The sequence below is a fragment of the Phascolarctos cinereus genome, unplaced genomic scaffold, assembly GCF_003287225.1.
Source record: "Phascolarctos cinereus isolate Bilbo 61053 unplaced genomic scaffold, phaCin_HiC Scaffold_726;HRSCAF=1367, whole genome shotgun sequence".
Taxonomy (NCBI): domain Eukaryota; kingdom Metazoa; phylum Chordata; class Mammalia; order Diprotodontia; family Phascolarctidae; genus Phascolarctos; species Phascolarctos cinereus.
In genome coordinates, this window is record NW_027556098.1 from 37,171,125 (window position 1) to 37,195,704 (window position 24,580).

General features: G+C 37.0%; 1 protein-coding gene across 1 annotated transcript in view; it reads right to left on the reverse strand.

Annotated features, from left to right (window-relative positions):
- The window catches only part of TBC1D8 (TBC1 domain family member 8), a 132,979-nt gene that overhangs the window by 30,601 nt on the left and 77,798 nt on the right, over window positions 1-24,580 (reverse strand). Inside the window, 3 exon segments of the mRNA XM_020992866.2 lie at window positions 12,785-13,025; window positions 19,629-19,857; window positions 23,915-24,033. Of these exon segments, the coding sequence (XP_020848525.1) occupies window positions 12,785-13,025; window positions 19,629-19,857; window positions 23,915-24,033 (589 nt within the window).

Sequence of the window (24,580 nt, forward strand, 5' to 3'; positions counted from 1 at the left end):
TTGGTGCATATATGTTTATTACTGATATCACTTCATTGCCTATGGTGCCTTTCAGCAAAATGTAATTTCCTTGCTTATCCCATTTAATTAGGTCTACTTTTGCTTTTACTTTGTCTGAGATCATGATTGCTACCCCTGCCTTTTTAACTTTACCTGAAGCATAATAGATTCTGCTCCAGCCCCTTCTTTGAACTCAGTGTGTGTCCTCTGTTTCAAGTGTAGCTCTTGTAAACAACATGTTGTTGGATTCTGGTTTCTAATCCACTCTCCTATCTGCTTTTGTTTTATGGGTGAGTTCTTTCCATTCACATTCACAGTACTGAGTACTAACTGTGCATTTCCCTCCATCCTATTTTCTTCTGTTTGTTCTCTCTTTAAAATTTTAATTAAAATATTAAAATTAAAATATTTGTTGATTTTAAAAGATCAGCTATTTAAACTGCATATATAGTAAACTAGAATATTCTTTAATTTGGGATTTGAACTAAAAACCATAGGGCTAGGTGGAAAGTGAAATTTAACTTATCCTTTTTGTGCTCAGTCATTAGTAAAATTCATCTATTTACTGAATAGATTATTTGATCCATAATTCAGTATATGAAATTTTGTCTCATTTGATAAAATTATGGATTTTTCAATGTACTTAAGTCATCATTATTCCCACAGCCAATGCAAATTTCTCCATACCTTGATCAATGGTCTATGCAAAATGTTGTGGTTAGAAAAAAACATCTATCACTTCATCCCCAGATCTTTAGTGAAGAAGCTCTCCAAATTTGGCTAAACTGATCCTCAGAGGACAAAGTTCATTCTCATTCCATGATAAGGCATCAGACTAAAACATATGATTCATATGCTCTAGGAAAGCAGTTCTCAAAGTGTGGCCTGAGAATTCTTGGGTGGGGTGGGAGGAAGGTCCCTGAGAATTTTTCAGGAGGTCAATGAGGTCAAAACCATTTTCATAAAAAGACTAGGACATCGTTTGCTTGGCCAGATTTTCCTTATATACTCCAACCAAAACAACATATTCCAACACATTGAATACAGAAACAGACATGAAAATCCAGTTATCTTCGATTAAGCCAGACATTAAAGAGATTTGTAAAAATATATGAAACAATGATACTTCTCACTTTTTTTCTGTTTTGGAAGATATAGCTATTTTCATTAAAATGTGTTATTTATATAAACATATAATGTTATTTTAAAATGAAAATAAATATTTTTTAAATGTCTCAGTTTTAATTTTTAGAATACGGTAAATATTGATAGCTATAACTCACATAAACAAAGGATCTTTGGGGTTCCCAATCATTTTTAATAGTAAAGTTTTTGATAGGAATATAAGAATGTCCTAAGACCAAAAAGTTTGAAAATTACTAGTCTAAGGAAAATTTCCTTAGAATGTCCCAAACTCAATAAGTTAGGTTTAAGATGTTTTCCGGTTCTAGATAACCAGAGATAGTATTTAGAAAGGAAAGAAAGAAATGATAGCTAAAAAAGAACCTGAAATCCATTTTACTTGATGTCAATGGGAAAACTAAAGGGAAAAATCTATAGAAATTCCTTATCTGTGAGAATAAAAACTAGGAAATGTGGATGCCTAAAGAAACCTTAGCACTACCACAATGTTGACTATAGTATATCTAGTGACTGTGTCAAATAGGGTACAGACCTGCCCTGGAATCAGGAGGCTTCAATTTTACTCTTTAGAGCTCAATTTCTTTATCTGAAAAATATGATTAATACTTACTAGTACCATCTACCTGAACCACAAATACATTGTGAAAGTTGGTAAAGATTTGGAAGCCAATTCTGTAAGAGGTCATAGAACCATTTTATCTTTTTTTAAAAAAATTTCCTTACCCCCCAATCCCCAAAAGGGAAAGAAGGGTAAAAAAGCCAATGACCACAGCCTATTTTCATGGAATTTCTATATATACCTAAACAACACTGGAAGCTACTGACCTAGAGCACAAATTACTCAGAGAAAATCACCTGAATACAAGCAGAAGCTCTACACAAATTTCAAGTCAATAGGGTTTTAGTTACAGTACAACAAAAAGTCACAGTTTACTAAATGTAAGGCATCTATTGGCCTTAAAGAGGTCACACAGCAGCTTTGAAAGTTGTCTAAGCCTATCCCTCCAAAATTGGGCATGGGGAGAATTGAATTCACAGGATCATAGATTTAGAGCTGGAGAGATCTTTTGGGTCATCTAGTCCAATCTTCTCATTTTACAGATAAGGAAAATGAGATCCAGACACTGGAGGCCCGAGGTCACAGAGGCAGCAGACCTGGCATGTGAATCCGTTCCTCTGATTCCAAATTCAGTTCTCTTTTCACCATACCATACTGCTAGCCCCAAAGGATGTGTGTGTGTGTGTGTGTGTGTGTGTGTGTGTGTGTGTGTGTGAGTGTGTGTGTGCGTATGTATATGTGTGTGCATATATTTTGCTATATGCATACACACACATATACATACACATACACACACACACACATATGGCAAAATACTTTAACCCTTCAGATCATTATTGGGAGGTGTGAGGAAGAGAAGGCAAGAAAGAAAAAATGCTAAATTAAACACAAATTGTTTTAGAAATTTTGTATTAGTCAATATTTCCTAATTACCGAAGTATATGCTAAGCAATCCCAACATTTATTAACCTGTGTATCTTACAAACCTATTTCTACAAGCCAAATATTTTCTTCTTCCTTTTGGAAGATGTCACTCTCCCCTTAGGAGATGGGTGAGGCAGAGGTGAACATATGGGGGTGTGATGAATCACAGATGAATATTACCAAAGCACAGGAAGGGTGGGAGGATTCATATTTGCCCACTCCCTAACACATATTATTCTCTCTCTCTCTCTCTCTCTCTCTCTCTCTCTCTCTCTCTCTCTCTCTCTCTCTGTGTCTCACACACACACACACACACACACACACACACACACACACACTCATGATTAGTTTTTTCCATAACCTGTAGCATATTTAAGATATTTGGTTCACACTCCTGCTGCTTCAGCTATTGACTCAGTTTTCAGTTCGAATTAATCTACTATTTATTCTGATTTAAATTCTATTTAATCAAAGTTCTATTTAATCAACCAATTTCTTTCTTTCTTTTTTTTTGTGAGGCAATTGGGTTAAGTGACTTGCCTAGGGTCACACAGTTATTAAGTGTCAAGTGTCTGAGGTCACATTTGAACTCAGGTCCTCCTAACTCCAGGGCTGGTGCTCTGTCAGCTGTGCTTCCTAGCTGCCCCCAATCAATTTCTTTAAGAGCTTTTGGGCTCTCTTTATATCAGAGGTTCTTAACATAGGTTACCCCAAAAGATCTGTGGATAGGTTTCAGGTATTTCATGTACTTAGGGGGAAAAAAACTATATCTTTATTTCAATATAAATTATTTCCTTTGTAATTCCTTGTATTTTATTTTGTACATTTAAAAACATTCTGTGGGGGCAGCTCAGTGGCACAGTGGATAGAGCACTGGCCTTGGAGTCAGGAGAACCTTACTTCAAATACTGTCTCATACCAGACACTTGACTAGCTGTGTGACCCTGGGAAGTCACTTAACCCCAACTGCCTTGCCCCAAAACAAAACAAAACAAAACAAAAACAAACCAAAAAAAGAAAACATTCTGAGAAGGAATCCATAGGCTTTACCAGACTACTAAAGAGTCCAGGATACAAAAACATGGTAAGAATCCTTGCTCTACATATTTTATACATATTATTACACATATTTTATATTTATATTTACACATATTTATGCATATCCTACACATATTTGTATCCACCTTTTTTAGGCTAATGTTTTTTCTCAGGTGCCTCCTGCAGTTTTGCTTCGCCAGAGTGCAATACAGTCTCAGAACTTTACCGACTTCTTTTCCTCTACAACGTTAAGCCTTACGGCTCAGTCTTTGGCACTCTTTTCTTCTCCCTTTCCAAATTCTCCCTTGGTTACTATTCCCATGAATTCTACTGTCAGCTTCCTCTGAAAGATTTCCCTGTGTCTAGCTCTCCTGGTTATCTTGAGCTCCAGGTCAGCATTTTCATCTGTATGCTAAACTCTACTTGGATGTCCCCCCATTACTTCTAACAACATCTAGAAGACCATACTCACTTCACCCTCCATATGCACTCATGCTTCTGGCTTCTCTATGTCTATTGATGATCCACTATTTTCTTGGCTGACTAAGCTCAAAACCTTAGCTACCTTTGATTCTTCCCCCTTCACCCTCCATGACCAGTTGCCAAGGCCTATCAACTCTACTATCACAGTGTCTTCTGACTCCATATCCTCCTTTTGGTTCCAACTTCCCTTTGCCTGAGGTCAGGATCCCATTGCCTCTCTTCTAGATTACTGCTTTGGGTGCTTAATTCGTGTCTCTGCCTCTTAGGCCACACAATCATGTTCCCTTTTATCCTCTACAACCCCACCCCCACCACTTCCACCATGTTTCCCAATATCCTTGGTCTTCAGTATTTAGCTGCTGTTCCTAGGTTAAAGAGGCATGCAGGTAGGTTGGTAGCTTTCTCCTTCTTTAAAAAGTATGCCACCTTAAGCACATGTAATTATATATAAAGAATAAGTGTCAATCAAAAGTACACTCAGTCACATAAAACAAATGTCATGGTTGCAGAGGATGGGGAATTTTGCTATAAAAACCATGACTTTATTAAAGAAATTATTCAGAGTACAAGGTTTTAAAAAAATATGTAAAGATACAACAAACTGTACCTCAGCATTCAAAATTACAAGAGACCTGGGGCATTTAGGGTCAATAGTGTCTTTGCTTCTTTGTATATTCACAAAGCTTTGCAGTACCTAGGGCACCTTTCTTGCTACAAATTTTTTTAAGGATCTATCCTTTACAGAAGTCTGCTGAGTCTCCTTCTATCAACAGAGATTCAATTAAATAATCCCATAAATGTTTATTAAGCACTTAGGATGTGCCCAAGCCATTGCACTAGGCATAAGGGGTGTGGAGAGGTTAAAAATGACATGTCTGTTCCTTCCAAAGAGTTATATGACAAATGTCTTATGCACATATTGCCCCTTTCTTATGTGGACATTTATTTGTTGAAAGAGGCAGAAGAATGATATTTCATTTGACTCGTAGAGAAAAGCAGCTGTGCTCGTAGAACTTGAAAGAAAAGTTAACGCCTTAGATAAAAGTTCTGACAGGACTTGAGAGAAAACAATTCCTCAGAGTGAAAGGTGGCTTTCATGAGATGGCTACCATGCATTGTTCCTTAGTTACTCATTTAAATATAACTATTCTCTAGACTTTGGAGTTTATGGTTGGGAAATTTCATTAAATAATTCTTTGGGGACCACGGTGTTGCATAATGATTATTTGTGTCATAATATCTGACACAAAATATAGATTTTGGGTTACTCATCCTAAGGAAGTAGGCTACGATTTGAGGCACAGAAGACTGGGAGCCAATGACTAAAAAGAAGATGAGTGCAAGAGAGAAATGAGAGAAGATGGGAGTGAGAAGCTGCTTACAAAAACCAAAAGCCTGAACAAGAAGTCTATGGAACCAACAAGCCAAGGAGCCAACAAACTGACAGGAGTTGAACACAACTGACATGCAGGCTCTGCAGCTAATGTGGTGAGCTGATCTGATTGGAGGAAAGCTTCAATGCTTAAATGATAATTGGTGAAAGCAGCATCTTATGCCGTGGGTGAAGAACTAGCTGGGGGGGAGGCAGCTAGATGGTGTAGTGGATAGAGCACTGGCCATGGATTCAGGAGGACCTGAGTCCAAATCTGGCCTCAGACACATAACACTTACTAGCTGTGTGACCCTGGGCAAGTCACTTAACCCCATTGCCAGAAGAAGAAGAAGAAGAGGAAGAGGAGGAGAAGAAAGAAAAAGACTGCGTTGCTGTCTAGTGCCATCCATAGCTTGAGAGAAGTGAAACCTCTTAAAGGCTTGCTGCTTATATTGCCCTTACTTCCATCTATGACTTAAGAGGGGAAAACCTCTCAAAGCCTATAGAAAGCAAGCCCTGAATAGCTCTGCAGATCTCAGAATTAATTCCACTGAAAAATTATCATGCTGCCTCAGCATCTAGCAAAGGTTGTAGACATGGCAAGCTATGAAGATACTAGGCTTAAGAGTTCTGTTAGCAAAAGGAGCTTAACATTGCTTTGTAGACCTCAGAGTAGCAGAAAAAGGCTTTGGCCAACAGGAGAACAGGAAAGGCTCTTAAAAGAAGCATGTATGTATGGTGTAGAATGTTTCCCAACAAAAAGATGTACATCCGGTTACATTTCAGAGTCATAAATTCCTTGGGCACTGGAGTTTCCCTACTCATGTGCCTCACTGCTAGATTTCTATGTGTTCCCTCTTTTTCTCCCCACTGTGGACCCTAGTAAATGACTGTGACCCAAGTTAATGGGCACTGTTATGTTTTGGTTATTCCTGCCTTTTGCTGGATAAAATTCATGTCATGATTATTCTTACTTTTGACTTTTCAGTAAATGTCTCATGTTTAAGAATTAATATGGTCATTTTGATTAATCTATGTAAATAGGAAGCATGCTGGTGAGGACTCAGGAGCTACAGTTGTGAGGGTGTACATGCATTTCTCCTACATGGTGGTTATCCCTAGTACCTTGAGAGTAAGTCGTAGACACATGGTGACCCTTGTCACCCCCCTAGCCCTGAAAATAATCCCTCCATACCTACCAGCATGAGGGCATGCTAAGGTGAGTTAAGAAGCCCAGAAAGAGATATGAAGGATATAGATGCCACACTGGGTACCATGCCTGTTATATCTATATGTACATAGATATACATATTTATAACTATGTTTATATATATATATTATATAATATGCATCATATTATATAATATTATGGGAGCAAAAGAACAAAAGAGAGCCAAAGTGCTGTCAGATAATTTGAAGAGGCACACACAGTACTATCAAGATCTTCATAGAAAATCTCTGCCTCTTAACTGATGTTGCATACTCTGTAAATATTTTCAGTGCTGTCTTTTTGCAAATATTTATCATCAGTGCTGTAATATAAAATAGGTGAATGAATGGAATGGATGAATTAAAAAGCATTTATTAAGTATTTTTAATATGTAAAGCTGACATCTCATTAAATAATTTTTTGTTGCCTTTGTTGTCGGCTTTTTTTTTTTGTTGTTGTTGTTCAGTTACATCCTATTCTTCATGACCCCATTTGGGCTTTTCTTGGCAAAGATACTGGAGTGATTTGCCACTTCTTTCTCCAGCTTAATTTTACAGATGAAGAACTGAGGCAAACAGGGTTAAATGACTTGCCCAGGGTCATACAAATGCCAATTCTACCAACATCTTTCTTTGACTCTGTTCCAAGGAGTCCCTGTGAGTCATCTTCCCATTCATCTTCCATTTCTTTCTTTCTTCTGGTTTCATTTATAGTAAGAACACCAGGGTTTTCCCCAGCAATATGTATGTTCATCATTGGTCACTGGACAAGTATCTTACATTTACATGCCAACAATCAAATTAAAGCTTACAGATGATGGAAAATCTGTCTTAGCATCCTCCAACTCCTTCTCTGCCATTCTATCAATGTGATTGCAGAAATCAGGAGTCTGCATAGGACTAATAGCCATTTTATATTTTTCTTTCTTTCATAAATTGCTATGGCCATAAAACCTCATCACCAAATGGCTATCCTATTGGTAACAAACTTCTCTGTAATTAGCTAGGTTAGTTCTTAGAAAACAGACTCAAGCCATAGTTGGGGTCATTCCTGAAGACTTTCCAGCACCATTTTCACTCTATTCGCCTAGCCTTCAAGAACACAGGATCACCTCTACACCATGATGAAGGATCAAAGTAGGATTTTATAGAGGAAAGTGGTATCATTAAAAAAATTTTCTCCATGCATAATACTACAGACAATGAAAGCCTTAACCCATAAGAAGCTGAGGGAGCAGCTTTACACAGCTGATTAGCAACTAACACTGGGTTTAATATTTTAAGTAGGAAGGCTGCTCAGATAGATATACTATTAAAGCTGATGAAAAAGTCTTCCTTTTGTGAGAAAAGGATAAAAACCTGCTGAAATATCTAATCTCTTCCCAAAACACAAGGATGTCAGATAAGCTGGTGAAGGGATCTGCCATTGTGACTAAGCAGAATCAGGATATGTCTCGGTTACCTCAGCATGAAAATATTTTCCATTTACATAATGAAAAAATAAATGCCTTGCACAACCTCCACTGGCCTTTTGGACTAAGGATGTTTATAGAGACAGCAGGCTCACTAATTCTGCTATCAGTTTCATCTCATTAAGAAGATCCACAGTTCTCCAGTTCTGTTAGCTGCCTGCAAAGTGTCTCTGTGTAAAAAGCTATAAAGCATAATTTTAAAAAGATATTTATTTGCATCTTAAGAAAGATTAACCTGTTGGGCATTAATCTGGAAAAAAAAAGCAGAAATACTATCTACATGGATTTCTCTCAAAGCCCAAGTATTAAGAGAAAGCACTCTGCACATTTTATCTCTTAAACTTGTGTTTACACAAAACATCTTTCCTCTTCTACTCCCCAAAGTGCTTTAAGGAAATGGAAGAATGAAGTTTCTAGTCCACAGCTTACACACACACACACACACACACACACACACACACACACACACACACACACACACACACACACCCATGCAGCAGGCCAGGGGCTAAGCAGAATAAACTTCAGTCTTATACATTCCCAAGTGTGTGCTTATGGAACTGAGTAAAGCAGCTGTTAATGTAAGCAACAGAATACAAATTAAATTTACTTCATGTCTCCCAAGCAGTCTCAGAAATCAATATATCTGGAGCATCCATGCTATACTAGGAACTAAACTACAAAAATACATGTAGGAGGGGAAAAAAGTTTTTGCCCTCACCCTCTAGATATTACTATTAAAAGCAGAGAACAAAGTGGCAGTTAGGTGGAGCAGTAGATAGAGCACTGGCCCTGGAGTCAGGAAGACCTGAGTTCAAATCCAGCCTCAGACTAGTTTACTAGCTATGGGTAAGTCACTTACCTCTGATTGCCTCAAAAAATAAAAAATAAAAAACTCAAAGAACAAAATCAACCACCCATGAACAAGTATTTAATGAGGGACCTGATATAGGAGTTAAAGTACCAGCTTTGAAGCCAAGAACACCAGGGACCAAATCCTGCTCTACATATCTCCATACATGTATATATTGGTATATACATATGTATATTTTAAATTTAAAAAAATGAGAATAGATATCTGTTAGGTAGTAAGACAACCTTTTACTTTTAGGAAAAATGACTGGAAAACTATATATATATATATATATATATATATACACACACACACACACACACACACACACACACACACACACACATTTTTTTTTCCTGAGCAAAGTACATTTTTCCCCTTATTATGTCAAATATGCTCTTTGCATGAGATGTTTCATACACATTTTCAGCAACTCTAGGTGACACTTCTACCATTGCTTGCTATTTATACTATTTGTCTCTCATCCTCTTCTGTCTTTATTTCTTGCTCCTCTGGGTGTGCTGGAGCCAACTCTGACCAGTTTGAAAGAGCTGATTATTAAATTTTTAGTGTGAATATTTACATTTTAAAAATTGGCAAATGCTACAGATCTGGGGCTTGATTTATTGTTTTGTTGATTACATAGACCTAAGAAGGTATTAGAGAAAAGAGTACTCCTTTCTACTGCTAAAAATGGAAACCAAAGTTTATTTTACGGACATCCCCAAAGTGTCCTTTGGCATATTTTTAACTGGGGCATCCAGGTAGTGCAGTGGATAAAGCTCTGGGCCTGGAGCCAGGAAGACCTAAGTACAAATCCCACCTCAGATACTTACTAGCTATGTGACCCTACGCAAGTCACTTAATCCTGTTTGTATCAGTTTCCTCATCTGTAAAATGAGTAGAAGGAAACGGCAAACCACTCCGCTATCTTTGTGAAGAAAAACCCAAATGGGGTCATAAAAAGCTGAAAACAACTGAATAACAACAACAATAAGACCAGAAAAACAACTGTTTGCCCCAAATGCATAAGCAAGAGGGATGATCTGCCAAACTTGACTATTAATTAGGGTGGCATGCCTCTAGAATTAGACATCTGTGTCTCAGCTCTTATCTAATCTCCTCATTTTGACAGTGTTGGACTTAGTGGTTAATATGACAAGAAAGTATTTCTACTTCACCCACACTATTAAAAGTGGAGCGATACACAGAGACAAGGACAGAAGTGACAAGTTAGGTTTGACTTTGTTCAGTCTTAAAGAAGCAACAGGTATGTGGCTTCATGAACCATAGCTACTAAGGTCACACTGAGATACGTGAGAAAACCATGGAGGAGGGGGAATCTTGGTGACTGACCCTCCTTTGAAAACAAGTTCCCTTTAAAATGAGGATATAATAGAAAACCCAGGCCTGATGAACAAGCAGAAAGAGCAGTGGGCTGGAAGTCAAAGCACCTGAACGAATTCTTATTCTGGTTCCTGTAGTAACTAAATGTATTGTTGGAGCCAGGTCATAACCTCTCTGTCTTATTTCTCTCATCTGTTATGAGCATAACTGGCTTTCCCTATCTTACATGGCAATGGTGAAACCAAGAGAGATGATATGATATCTAGGATATTACAAGCATACCTTGTTTTATTGTGTTTTGCTTTATTGCACTTTACAGATATTGCATTTTTTACAAATTGAAGGTTTGTGGCAACCCTGCACTGAGCAAGTCTATTGGCTCCATTTTTCCAATAGCATCTGCTAACATCATGTCTCTGTGTCACATTTGGGTAATTCTCACAATATTTCAAAGTTTTTCATTATTATTACATCTGTTATGGTGATCTGTGATCAGTGATCTTAATGTTATTATTGTAATTGTTTTGGGGCACCATGAACCATGCCCATGTAAGAATGTGAATTAAAAAGGTAAATGTTGGGTGTGTTCTGACTGCTCCACAGACTGGACCTCCCTATTCTGAGACACAACAATACTGAAATTATGCCAATTAATAACCCTACAATGGCCTCTAAGTGTTCCAAGTGAAAGGAAGAGCCAATCGATGTGCAAACATCATTGCTGTCTTATTTTAAGAAATTGCCACAGCCTTCAGCGACCACCACCTTCATCAGTCAGCAGCCATCAACATTAAGGCAAGACCCTGCACCAGCAAAAATATTGGCTTGCTGAAGGCTCAGATGATGGTTAGCAATTTTTAGCAATTAAACATTTTTAAATTAAGGTATGTACATTGGTTTTTTCAGACATGATACTACTGAACAATTAATAGATCACAGTATAGTATAAACATAACTTTTATATGCACTGGAAACCAAAAATTCATGACTCATTTTATTGTGATATTTGCTTTATTGTGGTGGTCTGGAACTGAACCCACAATATTTCCGAGGTATGCCTGTATTAATATTTCCTAGTCTTCTTATGAGCTATAGGTTTACAATTGATGTCGCCAGTCAACAAGGGACTTAAACATCCTTTATTTTAAAGTCAGAGACACTATGATTATGGAAGTACCAAATACTAAGCATATAAACTCTAAACTAGGATTCTATGAACTGGCTACCACCCAAAGACAAAAAGTTTATATTCTTTGGATCTCCTTATTTTCAAGAAAAGTCACTAAAATTTGAAAAAGAGAAAATTAAAACAAGGAACTTCCCAAAACTACTAGCAGTCAAACTGTGGGTAACTGTGTAATTTTTAAAAAAGTATAGCCAAAACAGCCAATTAAACATTTTTTCAAATTATGTTCAAGAAATAGCCTTGCAGCAATCCAGCTGTCACTAATAAACCAGAGTCAGAAACCACAGTCAAGTTCAAACCCTGGTTTGAACCTCAGGCCAAAAATTTGAACCTGGTTTCCTTAAAGGGACAAGCAGGGCATGAAGTAACTCATTTGATTTGTTACCAACCTTATTATTATGCCTTGGAACTATATGTACTCAGGGCGTGAATGAAAAATGCTAATTTTTATTAATGGTGAGTTACGGGGCTGTGAAAAAGGACACCCTGGCACAAAAATGAAGAGACATCAGACCAACCAAAATCTTTTCTACAAAATAGTTCTGAAAATACAGGTTTTTCTGACTCACTTCCAGCTTCCCCAAGAGAACAGAGAGCTTTAGGGTCCTTTCACAGGCCACCCAAATTGTATTTTATAGCAACCCTCTTTTTTTTTTAATTTTTAGGCAATTGGGGTTAAGTGACTCACCCAGGATCACACAGCTAGTAAGTGTAAAGCATCTGGTCTGAGGCCAGATTTGAATTCAGGTCCTCCTGACTTCAGGGCCAGTGCTCTATCCACTGCACCACCTAGCTGCCCCTATAGCAACCCTTTAAAAATATACATCTATATCTATCTATCTATCTATCTATCTATCTATCTATCTATCTATACATACATACATATAGATATATATGTATATATATCTATATATCTATATACACACACACACACATATAGATAGATAGATAGATAGATAGATAGATAGATAGATAGATAGAGATATATGAAAACATAAAAGGGAAGCAACCTGGAGTACAAAAATCTATTGCACACATTTCTAGGAATGGAGCTCTCTGGATTACAAGCATAGAAACATTTAGGTAATGCAAACAAGATATAATCCCCAAGACTACATTTTTAAGAGTTGCCATAACTAATGAAATAAAAGACACAGATGTAAATGTGTTCCTCCCCAAGATCCATTTAAGCCTTTACCTCTTGGTAATCTGGGTTGGCTCCTGTAAGTCTGGATCCAGTTCAAAGATCTCATTATCTAGTAGCCTTCGAAGCGTCATATCTGCCAGCTGTTCCATTATTTTAAAGACCTCATCGAGGTTAAGAAACATGGAAAAATCTCGCTCTTTATTCTGCGTGGTAATGCGGATGGTGTCTGTCATGAAGACATTGCATGTTCTTTCTAGCTTCTGAACATCAACCCAGGGGATAATGAGTTTGACTGCAATAGAACAGAGCAAAAATGGGGCATCTTCATCTTAAAATGTTCCTTTACAAGTCAAATCTAGATATGTCACAAAACAATAGCCCTGGTTTTTTTTTCTGTTGCTGTTGTTGTTGTTCTTTATAAATGCAGATCTCAAAACATCCTTTTAGTTTTTTTATTTTTGTTTTTTAAAGAGCAAAACTGGTCAGCAATTACACATCAAGATGAAAATGATGTAATCAACAAGCACATATTAAGCACTTACCATGTGCACACTTACAGTGCGCTACACTCTGGGGATGCAAAGAAAAAGCAAAAATAATTCTTGCTTCCAAGAAGCTTACATTCTAGTTGGGGCTACAACATATATAAATCGGAATATACAAGATAAATAGAAAGTAGATGGAAGACGACCTTACAGGAAATGGCACTAACAGCTAGATGTGGGGTGGGGAAAGAATGGAGACCAGGAACGGCCTCCTGGAGTAGATTGTACTTAAGTTGTCTTTTTATTTTTTAATTAAATTTTTTCTTCCTTCCTTTGAGTTGAAACTTTTTTTTCTTTTGGTGAGGTCATCAGGTTTAAGTGACTTGCCCAAGGTCACACAACTAGTAACTGTCAAGTGCCTGAGGTCCTCCTGACTTCAAGGCCAGAGCTCTATCCACTGTGCCACCTAGCTGCCCCTGTTTGAGCTGAATCTTAAAGGAAGCCTGGGATTCTCAGAGTTTAAATTTGGAAGGGAAAGAATATTCCAGGTCTGGGAAATAGCCAGTGTAAAGGATAGAGATGAGAGATGGAGCATAGTATACAAGAGACAGCACATAGGCCAGTTTTCTCTTTGGCACCATTTTCTAAAGTCATGAGATTTATTCAGTACAGTGGTTAATAATCTAAGTAAAAAGATCATTCTAAAGCATACTGTTAACAATCATCCTGTGTAAAGTTTTGGAATATTTAGAAGCACAAGAATAGCCAATCAATATTTTTTTTAAACCACCAACTGCAAGATTCTATTTTCAAGGGCAACACTCATCTGAAATATATATATATATATATATATATATATATATATATATATATAAATATATACATATACACATATATGTGTGTGTGTGTGTATATATATATATATATATATATATGTATTTTTCAAAAAAAAAGCTATGAAAGGGATTATTTTAAGTTAAAAGATTATTCACAGGCAAAGTTTCTCTAAATAGCCCTAACATTTCAGTTGTGTCAAAGAACAGTGTTAGAGACTTACAAATTTGGGTACAAACAGTTTTCATGCAGCTCTTTTATTAAAAGAAAAAACCTACTGTTTGTACTGTCCTTTATGGACACAAATTATGTATTCTCCTGTAGGCTTGCCAGCTAATGCTGAGGAGAAAACAAGTGACTGTGTATCAGAGAATCAGAGCTGGAAGAGACCAGGTGGAGAGGGGCTTCTATCCCCATCATTATATAGAGGAAGAAAGTGACATGCAGAAAAATGAAGTGATTATGGCCACACAAGAAGTCAGTGGCAGAGTTAAGATTTGAAATCAGATCCTCAAGACTCCAAAACTAGCTTTCCACTATACCTTGCTGCTAGGAAAAACAAAACCTATCAATCAATGTCAGTTACAGAGAGGCAATGAGGTATAGTGGAAATCAGGCTGGACTTAGTCAGGAAACCTGGGTAGGAGTGCCAGGTCAAATGATAACTCAGCTGTGTAACCCTGAGCAAGTTATTTAAATTCCCAAGGCCATAGATACAGAAATCTTTATCTACAACTACCTAACAAGTTATTGTGAGGAAAGCACCCTATAAACCATAAAATGCAACATGAATTTAAACAAAAATGAAAGCAAACTGAGTGAAAAGCAGCCATTTCTTAGCAATAATGAGAAAGTTGCTCATTTCCTCAAGTCTTATGATATCATGGGAACAAGGTAGTAGATTTCTGAATAGGAACTGTTAGCAAGGGCTATTTTCTCTTTGAAAACAAAATAGACGATCAAATAAGTTATTTTATTTCCATTATTTATAATAACAAGTACACCCGTTTTCAGGCCTTTAAGAATTTCAGAGAAAAAAAGAATGAACTTCACAGAATGTTAGGAGCTAACAGGGACTTTAGTCTCTTCTAGCCCAATCCTTTCATTTTACAGATCACAAAATTAAGGCCCAAAATAATGAATGGTTTGCCCAGCGTTCAACAGCAACTCAGACGCAGAGAAGGATCTCAAACTCAGGTCATCAGTCTTCTTATCTATGCTATCTACACATATAAAGATACAGCTATAGATCTAATGATATATAAATCTAGCTTTAATGATATATATAAATCTAATTTTATACATATACATACACCCACATGTACATACATATGTGGGTAGCTTAAGTGGCATAGTGGATACAGTGTTGGGTTTAGAATCAGGAAGATTCCTCTTCCTCAGTTCAAATCTGGCCTCAGACACTTAGCAGCTGTGTGACCCTAGCCAAGTCACTTAACCCTGTTTGCCTCAGTTTCCTCATCTGTAAAACGAGTTGGAGAAGGAAATGGCAAACCACTCTAATATCTCTGCCAAGAAAACCCCAAATGGGGTCACGAGGTTGGACATGACTGAAAAACAACTGAACTCTCTCTGAACATCAAAGATTAAATAAGATGCGGTACATGTATAAAATAGTAGATACCTATTCAATTCAAGAACTTAATTTAAGACTAACCAAAATTTAGGAAAAGAACAGGAAAAGGAAGGCAAGCTCAGTATAAACAAGAATATAAAAGTACAGATAAATTAAAAACACTAGAGTCATATACCAGACTCCTTCCTTTTGCTGAAACTAATCAGGTCAGGCCATTTCTAGAACAACAGGAAATAGGAATCAGGACCAGTTACTGCTTAAATGGAATTATACCATTTAAATAGAATCAGGCATCTGGTTCTATAATTTTTAAATTATGTAATAAATGTACAGTATCATACGCATCCGTCATCTATCCATTGGATACTATGCCATAATGGATTTAGAGTAAGATATGTTATGTTTGAGTTGTAGTTCAACCACTTAAAAAGTTATTGAACCTCGGAAAAGTAATAATCTCTCCAAGGCAATCTTTATCTGTAAAACAAGAATAATGATAATAGCGAATAAAAACAGCTAGCATTTATATATTGCTTTAAGGTTTGCAAATCATAGTATGGAGGTTGTCTAGCTTGACAATCACAACAGTCCTGTGAGGTAGGTGCTATTATTACTCTCATTTCACAGGCTGAGATTTAAAGACTTGTCTAGCATACAGGCAGCTAGAAAGTATTTCCAATGAGAACTGAACTGGTCTTCCTGACTCCAAGTCCAGCACCCTTATACACTGTACAAACTACCTAGCTACTTGATAGCAAACTGTCCTACCTCCCTCACCAAGTTACAGGCATCAAATGAGCCTAGAAAGGTGGTTGTTGTTTGTCCTTCGTTCTCAACGAGGACCATGGCATAAGGAAGGTGACGCCATGACTTGCAAGTGAATTGGACTGAAGTGAGGGAGGGCTCCTCCAGAGCCGTCTGGGTTCAGTGGCAAGATATAAATCAGGATGACCGGAGATGGCCCAGGCACCTAGAAAGGTATTTTAAAGGGTAATATAACCTTTAAGTACTACATAAGTTATTAGTATTCATATTATCTTTTACTTATTCCTCAATAAAGTCTAAATAAAATAGAAATTTAAAATCTAATGGATTTTAAGTCCTACATATTATATCTTCATAAAAATTAAGCCTTAATTTAGAGGACAGCCACATGCCTATCATTACAAGATTACAAGAGCAAAAGAGTTTTAATAATTACCTAACTTGTTCACATGTACAGAGGATTCAGCTTCAATAAGATAGTGTCAAGTAATTTAGGATTATATATTTACACTGGAGGTCAACTAAGACCCACAGAGATTATGTGATTCGCCCAAGGTCACACAGGTAAGAAATGGCACAGCCATGATTCAAATTCAGGTCTTGTGCCCCCATCAACTTCTCTTTTCACTATGTCACACTGTCTTGATAGAGGCTTTGAAGAAGAACAAATCAAGCACTAGGTTCATTGCTCACTTTTTTTTTACCTATTTTAATATCCTCTGTGATATGCAAAACAATATTTTAATTTACAAGACCAAAGTACTTTATATATTCATTTCTTTACTGTCATTAGCATAACAATGATATGTTAATTTTCTAGGAAGGTTAGAGAGCCTTATTTTTACATACATGCAATAATGAAGATAGATAGGGTGTGTGTGTGTGTGTGTGTGTGTGTGTGTGTGTGTGTGTGTGTGTGTGTGTGTGAACGCGCGCATGTACTTGCCTTATTATATGAATCATTCTATAATTAAAGAAAATGCAAAAATTTTGCAAAACGCAAAAATGATTGAAAAAATTCGGTCAATATTGATTAATTAAAGTCAATTAAAGTAACCAAAACCAAGGATTGACAATTCTGTGCAAGACACTGTGATAAATGCTGCAGTTGGATACAAAAGGGTTAAAAAAAATCCCCAGCCTGGTCCCTCAAAGAACTTGGGACAAAGACAACAGCTGGAATTTATGGTTTGCATGAATCATCTCATTTGATCCTTATAATCCAGTTGGTTTATCACCTCACAATGCATGACATTACTTAGGAACACTTAGAAAAATAACATATCAGCAATTATAGAATGATGTAACACACACACACACAAACAATAAACAAAAGGAAAGTCTGACACAATACAGAAGTAAAACTCTGAAGTAAGGCAATGCTATACATAGTGGAGAAAAAACAGTGGGCTTATAGTCAAAAGACTCAGTTTCTAATTCTGGTTGTAAGCAAGTCACTTTTGGGGCCATGGTTACCTTATGAATGAATTGGACTAGGTGATCTCTAAGCTCCGTTCTGGCTCTAAATCCTATGAATCTCCTATGAGAGAATTATTACAGAAATCTTTCTAAAGGAGACTTCTGAGAAAGGTTCAAAAGGAAAGGAGGGATGTGGACTGGCAGAGGAGAAGGGAGATAATTGTTAAATTGTTAAAATATCTGTAATAAAGAGAAACCAAGGCACAAAGTTCCAAGCATGATTAATTTATTAGCAAAGCTAGCAATTGCCAATAAATGGGATCTAAGGCTTCAGCAGCCAGAATGCATCTGATAGAACAACTCTTTTGTAGTACTGAAAAGCAAAAGTAGTACAAACATTATATAGCAAAAAAAAAAAAAGATGATTATGATACAAATTACAAGTAGAAAAGAGGCAGAGCGTTAGCTATGATTGGTCTGAGTCAAAGCGGGAATTTCCATAACCCTGGGAAACTGGGCAGATAAACCTCAGGAAAGTCCCATGGTCAAACAAAGTCTATGGATTAGAATTTCTGTGGTTGGACTTTGGCCATGAGAATATGGAAGTTAAACTCTTACAAATTTGACTAACAGGAGCTAATTTGAATCTATCCAACAAGGCCTATACTATCAAGTCTGAATTTGATTCACAGATATTGATTCTGATTAGATAAAATTCTCAATCAATAATTAATCATTGAATATCAGTTTTCAAATTTCACAGAACATTCTAATTAAGGTTAGTGACATGAAGATGAGACTAAGAAAAAGATAAAAGCAGATTAGATCATTTATAATAGAGAGGTACTAATAGGGAATAACAAGAAGTGAGGTTGGTAAGAAGGGAAGAGTGAAGGTGAGTAAGGTAACAACTGGCTGGTGGATATCTCTGAAAGGCACTGTTTAATTATAGATGATTTTTTCCGCCAACCTTCTTCCCATATACACACTAACTTGTCTCTCTCTAAAACAGATCAACTTTGAAAATTTAATTATTACAACAAACATTGAGTTCCATTACCATCATTTTTACCTCTTGAATTTTATCATCTAAAGTGCATGATGGCCACAGAAGAGGCTTTGAGGGGGAATGACAGGAAGTGAAATGTACAACTGACATCATCCTTTGTAACGAAGGCAAAATCTTTATGTTTAAAAGAACCTAAGGTAAACCAGGGTGAATAATTCTCTTTCTGGAGGAAAACTCCTCACCCAGTAATTCTTACAAAGAACAGGGCTAGGATTTGATACTGGGAACTTTATAAATGTTTCCCTGATGTTAATGAGTGAAAAACACAGGATAAGCAGAATTCATTTTATTTACTCTAACATAAGTTCCAGTATTATTTTTCCAAGCAATATTGTAGTCAAAATGACTTGCAAATCCATAACCAAATCTGCTTCTAGAGAAATGATTTTTAGAGTAGCAAAAATAACATCTAGTTCCCTAGAATCAAGACCTAAATTAACATAAATAAACATGTCTGTATAATTCATTTAGCATTTAATCACAAACTGCCTTGTGACATCTCTCCTATTGTTGATTTGAACTATTAAATGATAGTGCAATATTTAAATAAATTTCTATTTCTTAGTTTTTGCAACTAGACTATAAGCTTCCAGAAGGCAGAGGGATCAGATGATTTATTCATCATTGTATCCACTATAGCACAGTGCCTTTCTCAGAGTAGACATTCAATGAACACTAATTGGATTGACATGATTTATGATCGTTTATGATTTATAATTCTTCACTTACGCTCCTTGCCCAGGAAGAAAGAGTAAAAGCAGAGGTGGTTAATGCTCAGATACAGCCAACCCTGACGAGGGACTCGGCCCTTCCAACAACAGCAAGAATAATAGGTTATCAACTTCTCAGCTTCAGGAAAATTAAATCTGGCTTCAAATTTCACCAGTGCCTCTCGAAACTTCTCTGGCTCTTCCTCTTGTTCTGCTAATTTACTGCTAGTCTCTTCTGCAATCAGGGCCTGTTGGGAACAAAAAGATTCTTTTCTAATTAAGAAAGGAAATGGGGAGAAAGGAGGGGGGTTGTATTGTTGGGAGCTAATTAAAGGGCTCCAGAGACAAAAAGGACAAATGGACATACGTTTAAAGTATAATTTCTTAAGTGCCTTTTATAAAAGACTTTAAAAAACATTTTAAAATGCATATTGTAACATATGTAGTAAAAAGAAGCATATAAAACATAAATGCATATAACATATAGTAAAAAGCACATAGTAACCAGTTCTCAAGATTTGTAACAACTGATAAAACTTCATCCCCACTTTGCAATTAGGCAAAAAGATCCTTAATTTGCTTAAGACTCCCAAGAATAATCATAAATACTGTCCAGGAAACACCTAGATCACAGGGAGGAAGCAAAGGGGAGGGGCCCTGTTTCCACTTCTATTTTACACTTAATAAGTAAGAGCCAGGCCTTTCTTAAATATTTACTTCAGGACTCAGGATTCGAATTAACAATGCCACGAGTATAGATGAGGAAACAGGCCCAGAGTTGCTCAAGATCACAAAACCAGGAAAAGAGCACAGACTGTTTGTGACAGCCTAAGAACCTGAACCTAGGACTCTTGCTTCCCAATCCAGTATTCTTTCCAGTATTTCACAAAACCTTTGTGGAAACTACGATACACCTTTTCCATGAAAAGACTTGTGCAAAAACCTCTTTCTTCACAAAACAAACAAAAACTGTGGTGTTGTTGTTGTTTTTTAAAAAGATTTTAAAATGCATCTTTAAGAAGGGACCTAGAGATAATATTACCCCAAAGTAGAAGAAAAGGAAGAAAAGAGGATTAGTAAAGAATCTTTTTAAATACACAGAAGAGAACAGAGGAAGCTCAGGGAGAACCACAAACAAGCAGGGCTAATTTGAAAGTATCATGTTAAATTTATGACACGTTTTTTTAAAAAAGCTGAACATAATGGAAATTTGTTGTTTCATATAATCTTTTTTCTATCCTACATCAAAAAAAAATTTTGTCTTTGGTAATCATTAAATTTCAGAATAGAACACTGGCATTGGGGTTTGGAAGACCTGAATTTGAATTCTATGCTGTCTGATAGGAGACAAGTCACTTAATTTCTCTCAGCCTCATCTTCCTTATCTGTAAAAATGAGGACAAAACAATAGAGCTTACTTCAGAGAGTTGTAAGGATCAGATGAGATAAGACCTGTACTTTGCAAAACTTAGAAGTGCTGTGGAAATGTTAACTATCGTTATTACTTTTACAAAGAAATCATATGAAATTAATGTGTAGCTCTATTAGGAATCAAATAACAAGATTAGAATAGTTAAGATAGCCCAATGAGATACAGTGGCATGAGCAGAAATGATAAAACATAAAAGGAACCTATGGAATTACAAGTGTAACAACTCACATTTATAGAGTGTTTTGCAGAGTACTTTGTAGCCATGATCTTATTTGATCCCTGCAACAAGCCAGGGAGAGAGGCAGCATCAGTATCATCCCCATTTTACAGATGAGGAAACTAGCCACATAATTTCCAGGGGCGGGGAACCTGCAGCCTCAAGGCCACATGTGGCCCTCTGGGTTCTCAAGTGTGGCCCTCCCAACTCCAGCGGTTTGTCAAAGGACTGCACTTGAGGACCTAGAGGGCCACAGGTTTACCACCCCAATTGAGACAAAGACAGTGATGGAAAGGCTGACTTAGAATCTGAACTCTAAGTCTGGCACTCAAATAGTTGGGACCCAGGAATCTCTCATAGGAATGTTTTTTTCTTAAGCTTTGTAAGGCAGTGGGAAGTTCAGGGTGTGAATAGGAAATACTTCATTCCCTAGGACTTCTGGCAGAAGAAGTAACAGGAAAACAAGCATCACTGTTCTCTTTCCACATATAAGGTGCAGTTCAGTCATTGTAGCCAACAGCTTTAGATTGGGTAGAGCCCTTCACTTTCTAACCACTGGCTCACAAAACTATAGACTCAGCAGATTTCTCATAGCTTTTATCTAAAGGCTTTTCATTTCAGAGTCTTTCCAAGACTGTTTCAACCGTGAAATAATTTCATCTTTCAACTAAGAGAAGGGGGCCACAAGGGCTAAAAAAGTCTAACAATAGCTGGTAGGTGGAGCAGTGGATAAAGAGCTGAGCCTGGAATCTGGAATATCTAAGTTCAAATCAGCCCTCTGATAATTACTAGCTGTGTGACACTTAACCTCTGTTTGTCTCAGTTTCCTCAACTGTAAAATGTGGATAATTATACTACCTATCTCCTAGGGTTGTTTGTGAGGACAAAATGAGATATTTCTAAAGTGCTTAGCACAGTGCCCGGCACCTAGTAGGTGCTATATAAATCTTTGTTCCCTTAAGGAGATGACCTCCTTAAACATCATTAAATCTATAAAAGTTGTATTTCCAAAAATGGAGCTTAAAGAGGTACAGTTTGGTAACTAGTGAGAAGATGGGAGTACAGGGAGGGAGGGAGGAGAAAATGGTAATGCAAATCAAGTCAGGGCTGAGGAGCCAATAGTACTAGTTTCTGTTGCTGGTCTCTACTGCCAGCCCTACTCTAGGTCCTTGGTATTTTAGCTAGGCCTATTTCAGCTAACATATAATATTCTTGAATAGAATGGATTTGTAAAATCATAAATTTAGAGCTGGACAGGATTTTAGAAGTCATCTAATCCAATTCCCTACTTTACAGAGGAGGAGACTGCCCCAGAGGGATTTAAGTGGCCCACCCAAAGTCCCACAGGTGGGAAGTGACAGCCAGGATTTGAGCCCAGGTCCTCCAGTTCCAAAGCTGGCTCTCCTTCCACTATACCACACTGTCCTGTTGCCACCTGTATGGCAGGCACCATGTCTGAGTTGTCATTCTGTCTAAACCAAGGGCTGGCCCTTAACCTTTTTTGAGTCAGGGATCCCTCTGGCGGTCTGATGACACCTATGCACCTGGAAATGCCAAACTGCAGTGAGAAGTTATCTTAAAAAGAGGTTTTATTCCTCACCCTCCACCAACAGCTCACAAATTCCCTAAAATGTATCCTTAGACCTCAACTTAAGAACTCTGGTTTAGACTATAGACAGCAATGACTGTCAGATTTTCTGCACTAATAGTATCTTGAAACTATTTAAGAGAAGTAATGTATAATCCGCCCCAACCACACCTCTGACATATTCAATGTTGCATGAAATGTATTAAATTCATATGAATAAAAACAATTGTTTTCTTAAAAATCTGAATATTTTACAACAACCTTTGAGGAAATTAGAGCTTTCTTGAGGGTGCGGCAGAACTAAAGCTGAGAATTAATTGTTCTATCAAAAACAAATCAAAGTCAGGCACTTCATTTATAAGTAAACAAGGCAGAACTGTGGACTGATGCTTGTAAATGCTTTAATGGGATAGGATTATACTAAGCATTAGAAAAATGCAATGTTTTTCTTTTTCCCAAAGCCTTTAATGCGGTGATTCCAAAACTTGGAATGGCAAAATACTCAATTAGTGGAAGTGTTTAAGACAATGAGTGGTCACTTGTCAGGGTTGTTTTAAAGGGGATTCTTACATGAGGAGACAATGGACTAGATGTCTTTAAGGTCCCTTCCAACCCTAAGAGCCTATGATTCTCTTTCAATGGAGGCAGAGTAGAGCCATGAAACTCACCCCCTACCCTCAGTTAAATTCACATCAACGTGACTGAATAAATTCATGTATTTTAGAAACAAATACATATTTTATAGAATATTTAGAAGGCAGAAGGTTGGGTGTTATGAAATGAAATAATAAGAAAGGGACCCCAAGTGGTACAATGTCAAGTTCACTATTAAGACATTGAGTACTTGAAGCCAATCTTCCCAGATTATTAATTTCTACAGGGACGGAAAATCGGCCGGTAGTTGCATATTATGTCAAAAGCACAGTAATTCTATATTAAATGCTTGTCCAGGAATGTTATTTGTTCAAATTGTACTGGTTATAGATGTAAAAGTAACATTCAGGTTAGGAAAGAGGAAGCAAAAGAAATGAGGAACTATAGGAATAAAGCTCAGAAAAGGAAACCTACCTTTATTTTCCCCTTAACAAAACTAGCAATATCTTCTTTATTATCAAATACAGACAATGTATGCAGCAGGTTTTGTTCTAACCACTCCCAATGCTGATTAATCTCCTCTAAAGTTGCGCCTAGAATAAGAAACAAGAAGATGAGAAGAATTAAAAAACTCATACACAGATGAAGTATATTTTCAAATATAGTGGAACCCATGATTTCCATTGCTTCTAGCTACTTTTCACTTAAACACAGACTCACAGGATCATGGAGTTGGAGAGTTATCCAGTCTAACCAATACCTGCAAAAGAATCCTTTTCTGCAACATCCTTAACAAGTAATCATCCCGCCTTCAGGTGAATGCTTCTGGTCATAAGAGAATCCAACATCTCATGAGGTACCCCATTCCACTTTGAGACAGCTCTAATTTTTTTTTTAATTTCCTTACACCAAGTCCAAATTTTCTAAAGCATAGGTCTGACCATTCTCAATGACCTCCAGGGGGAGGGATCCCTATTTCCTCCAGGATTCCATTTAAAGCCCTTCACAGTCTGCCCCCTGTCTACCTTTCCAGGCTTCTTAGACTTCACCCTCCCACACACATCCTCTCCATTCATTTTATAATCTATCAACCTTCTTGCTCTCTCCCTTGAACCCTGCACTCCATTTCCCAACTCTGTG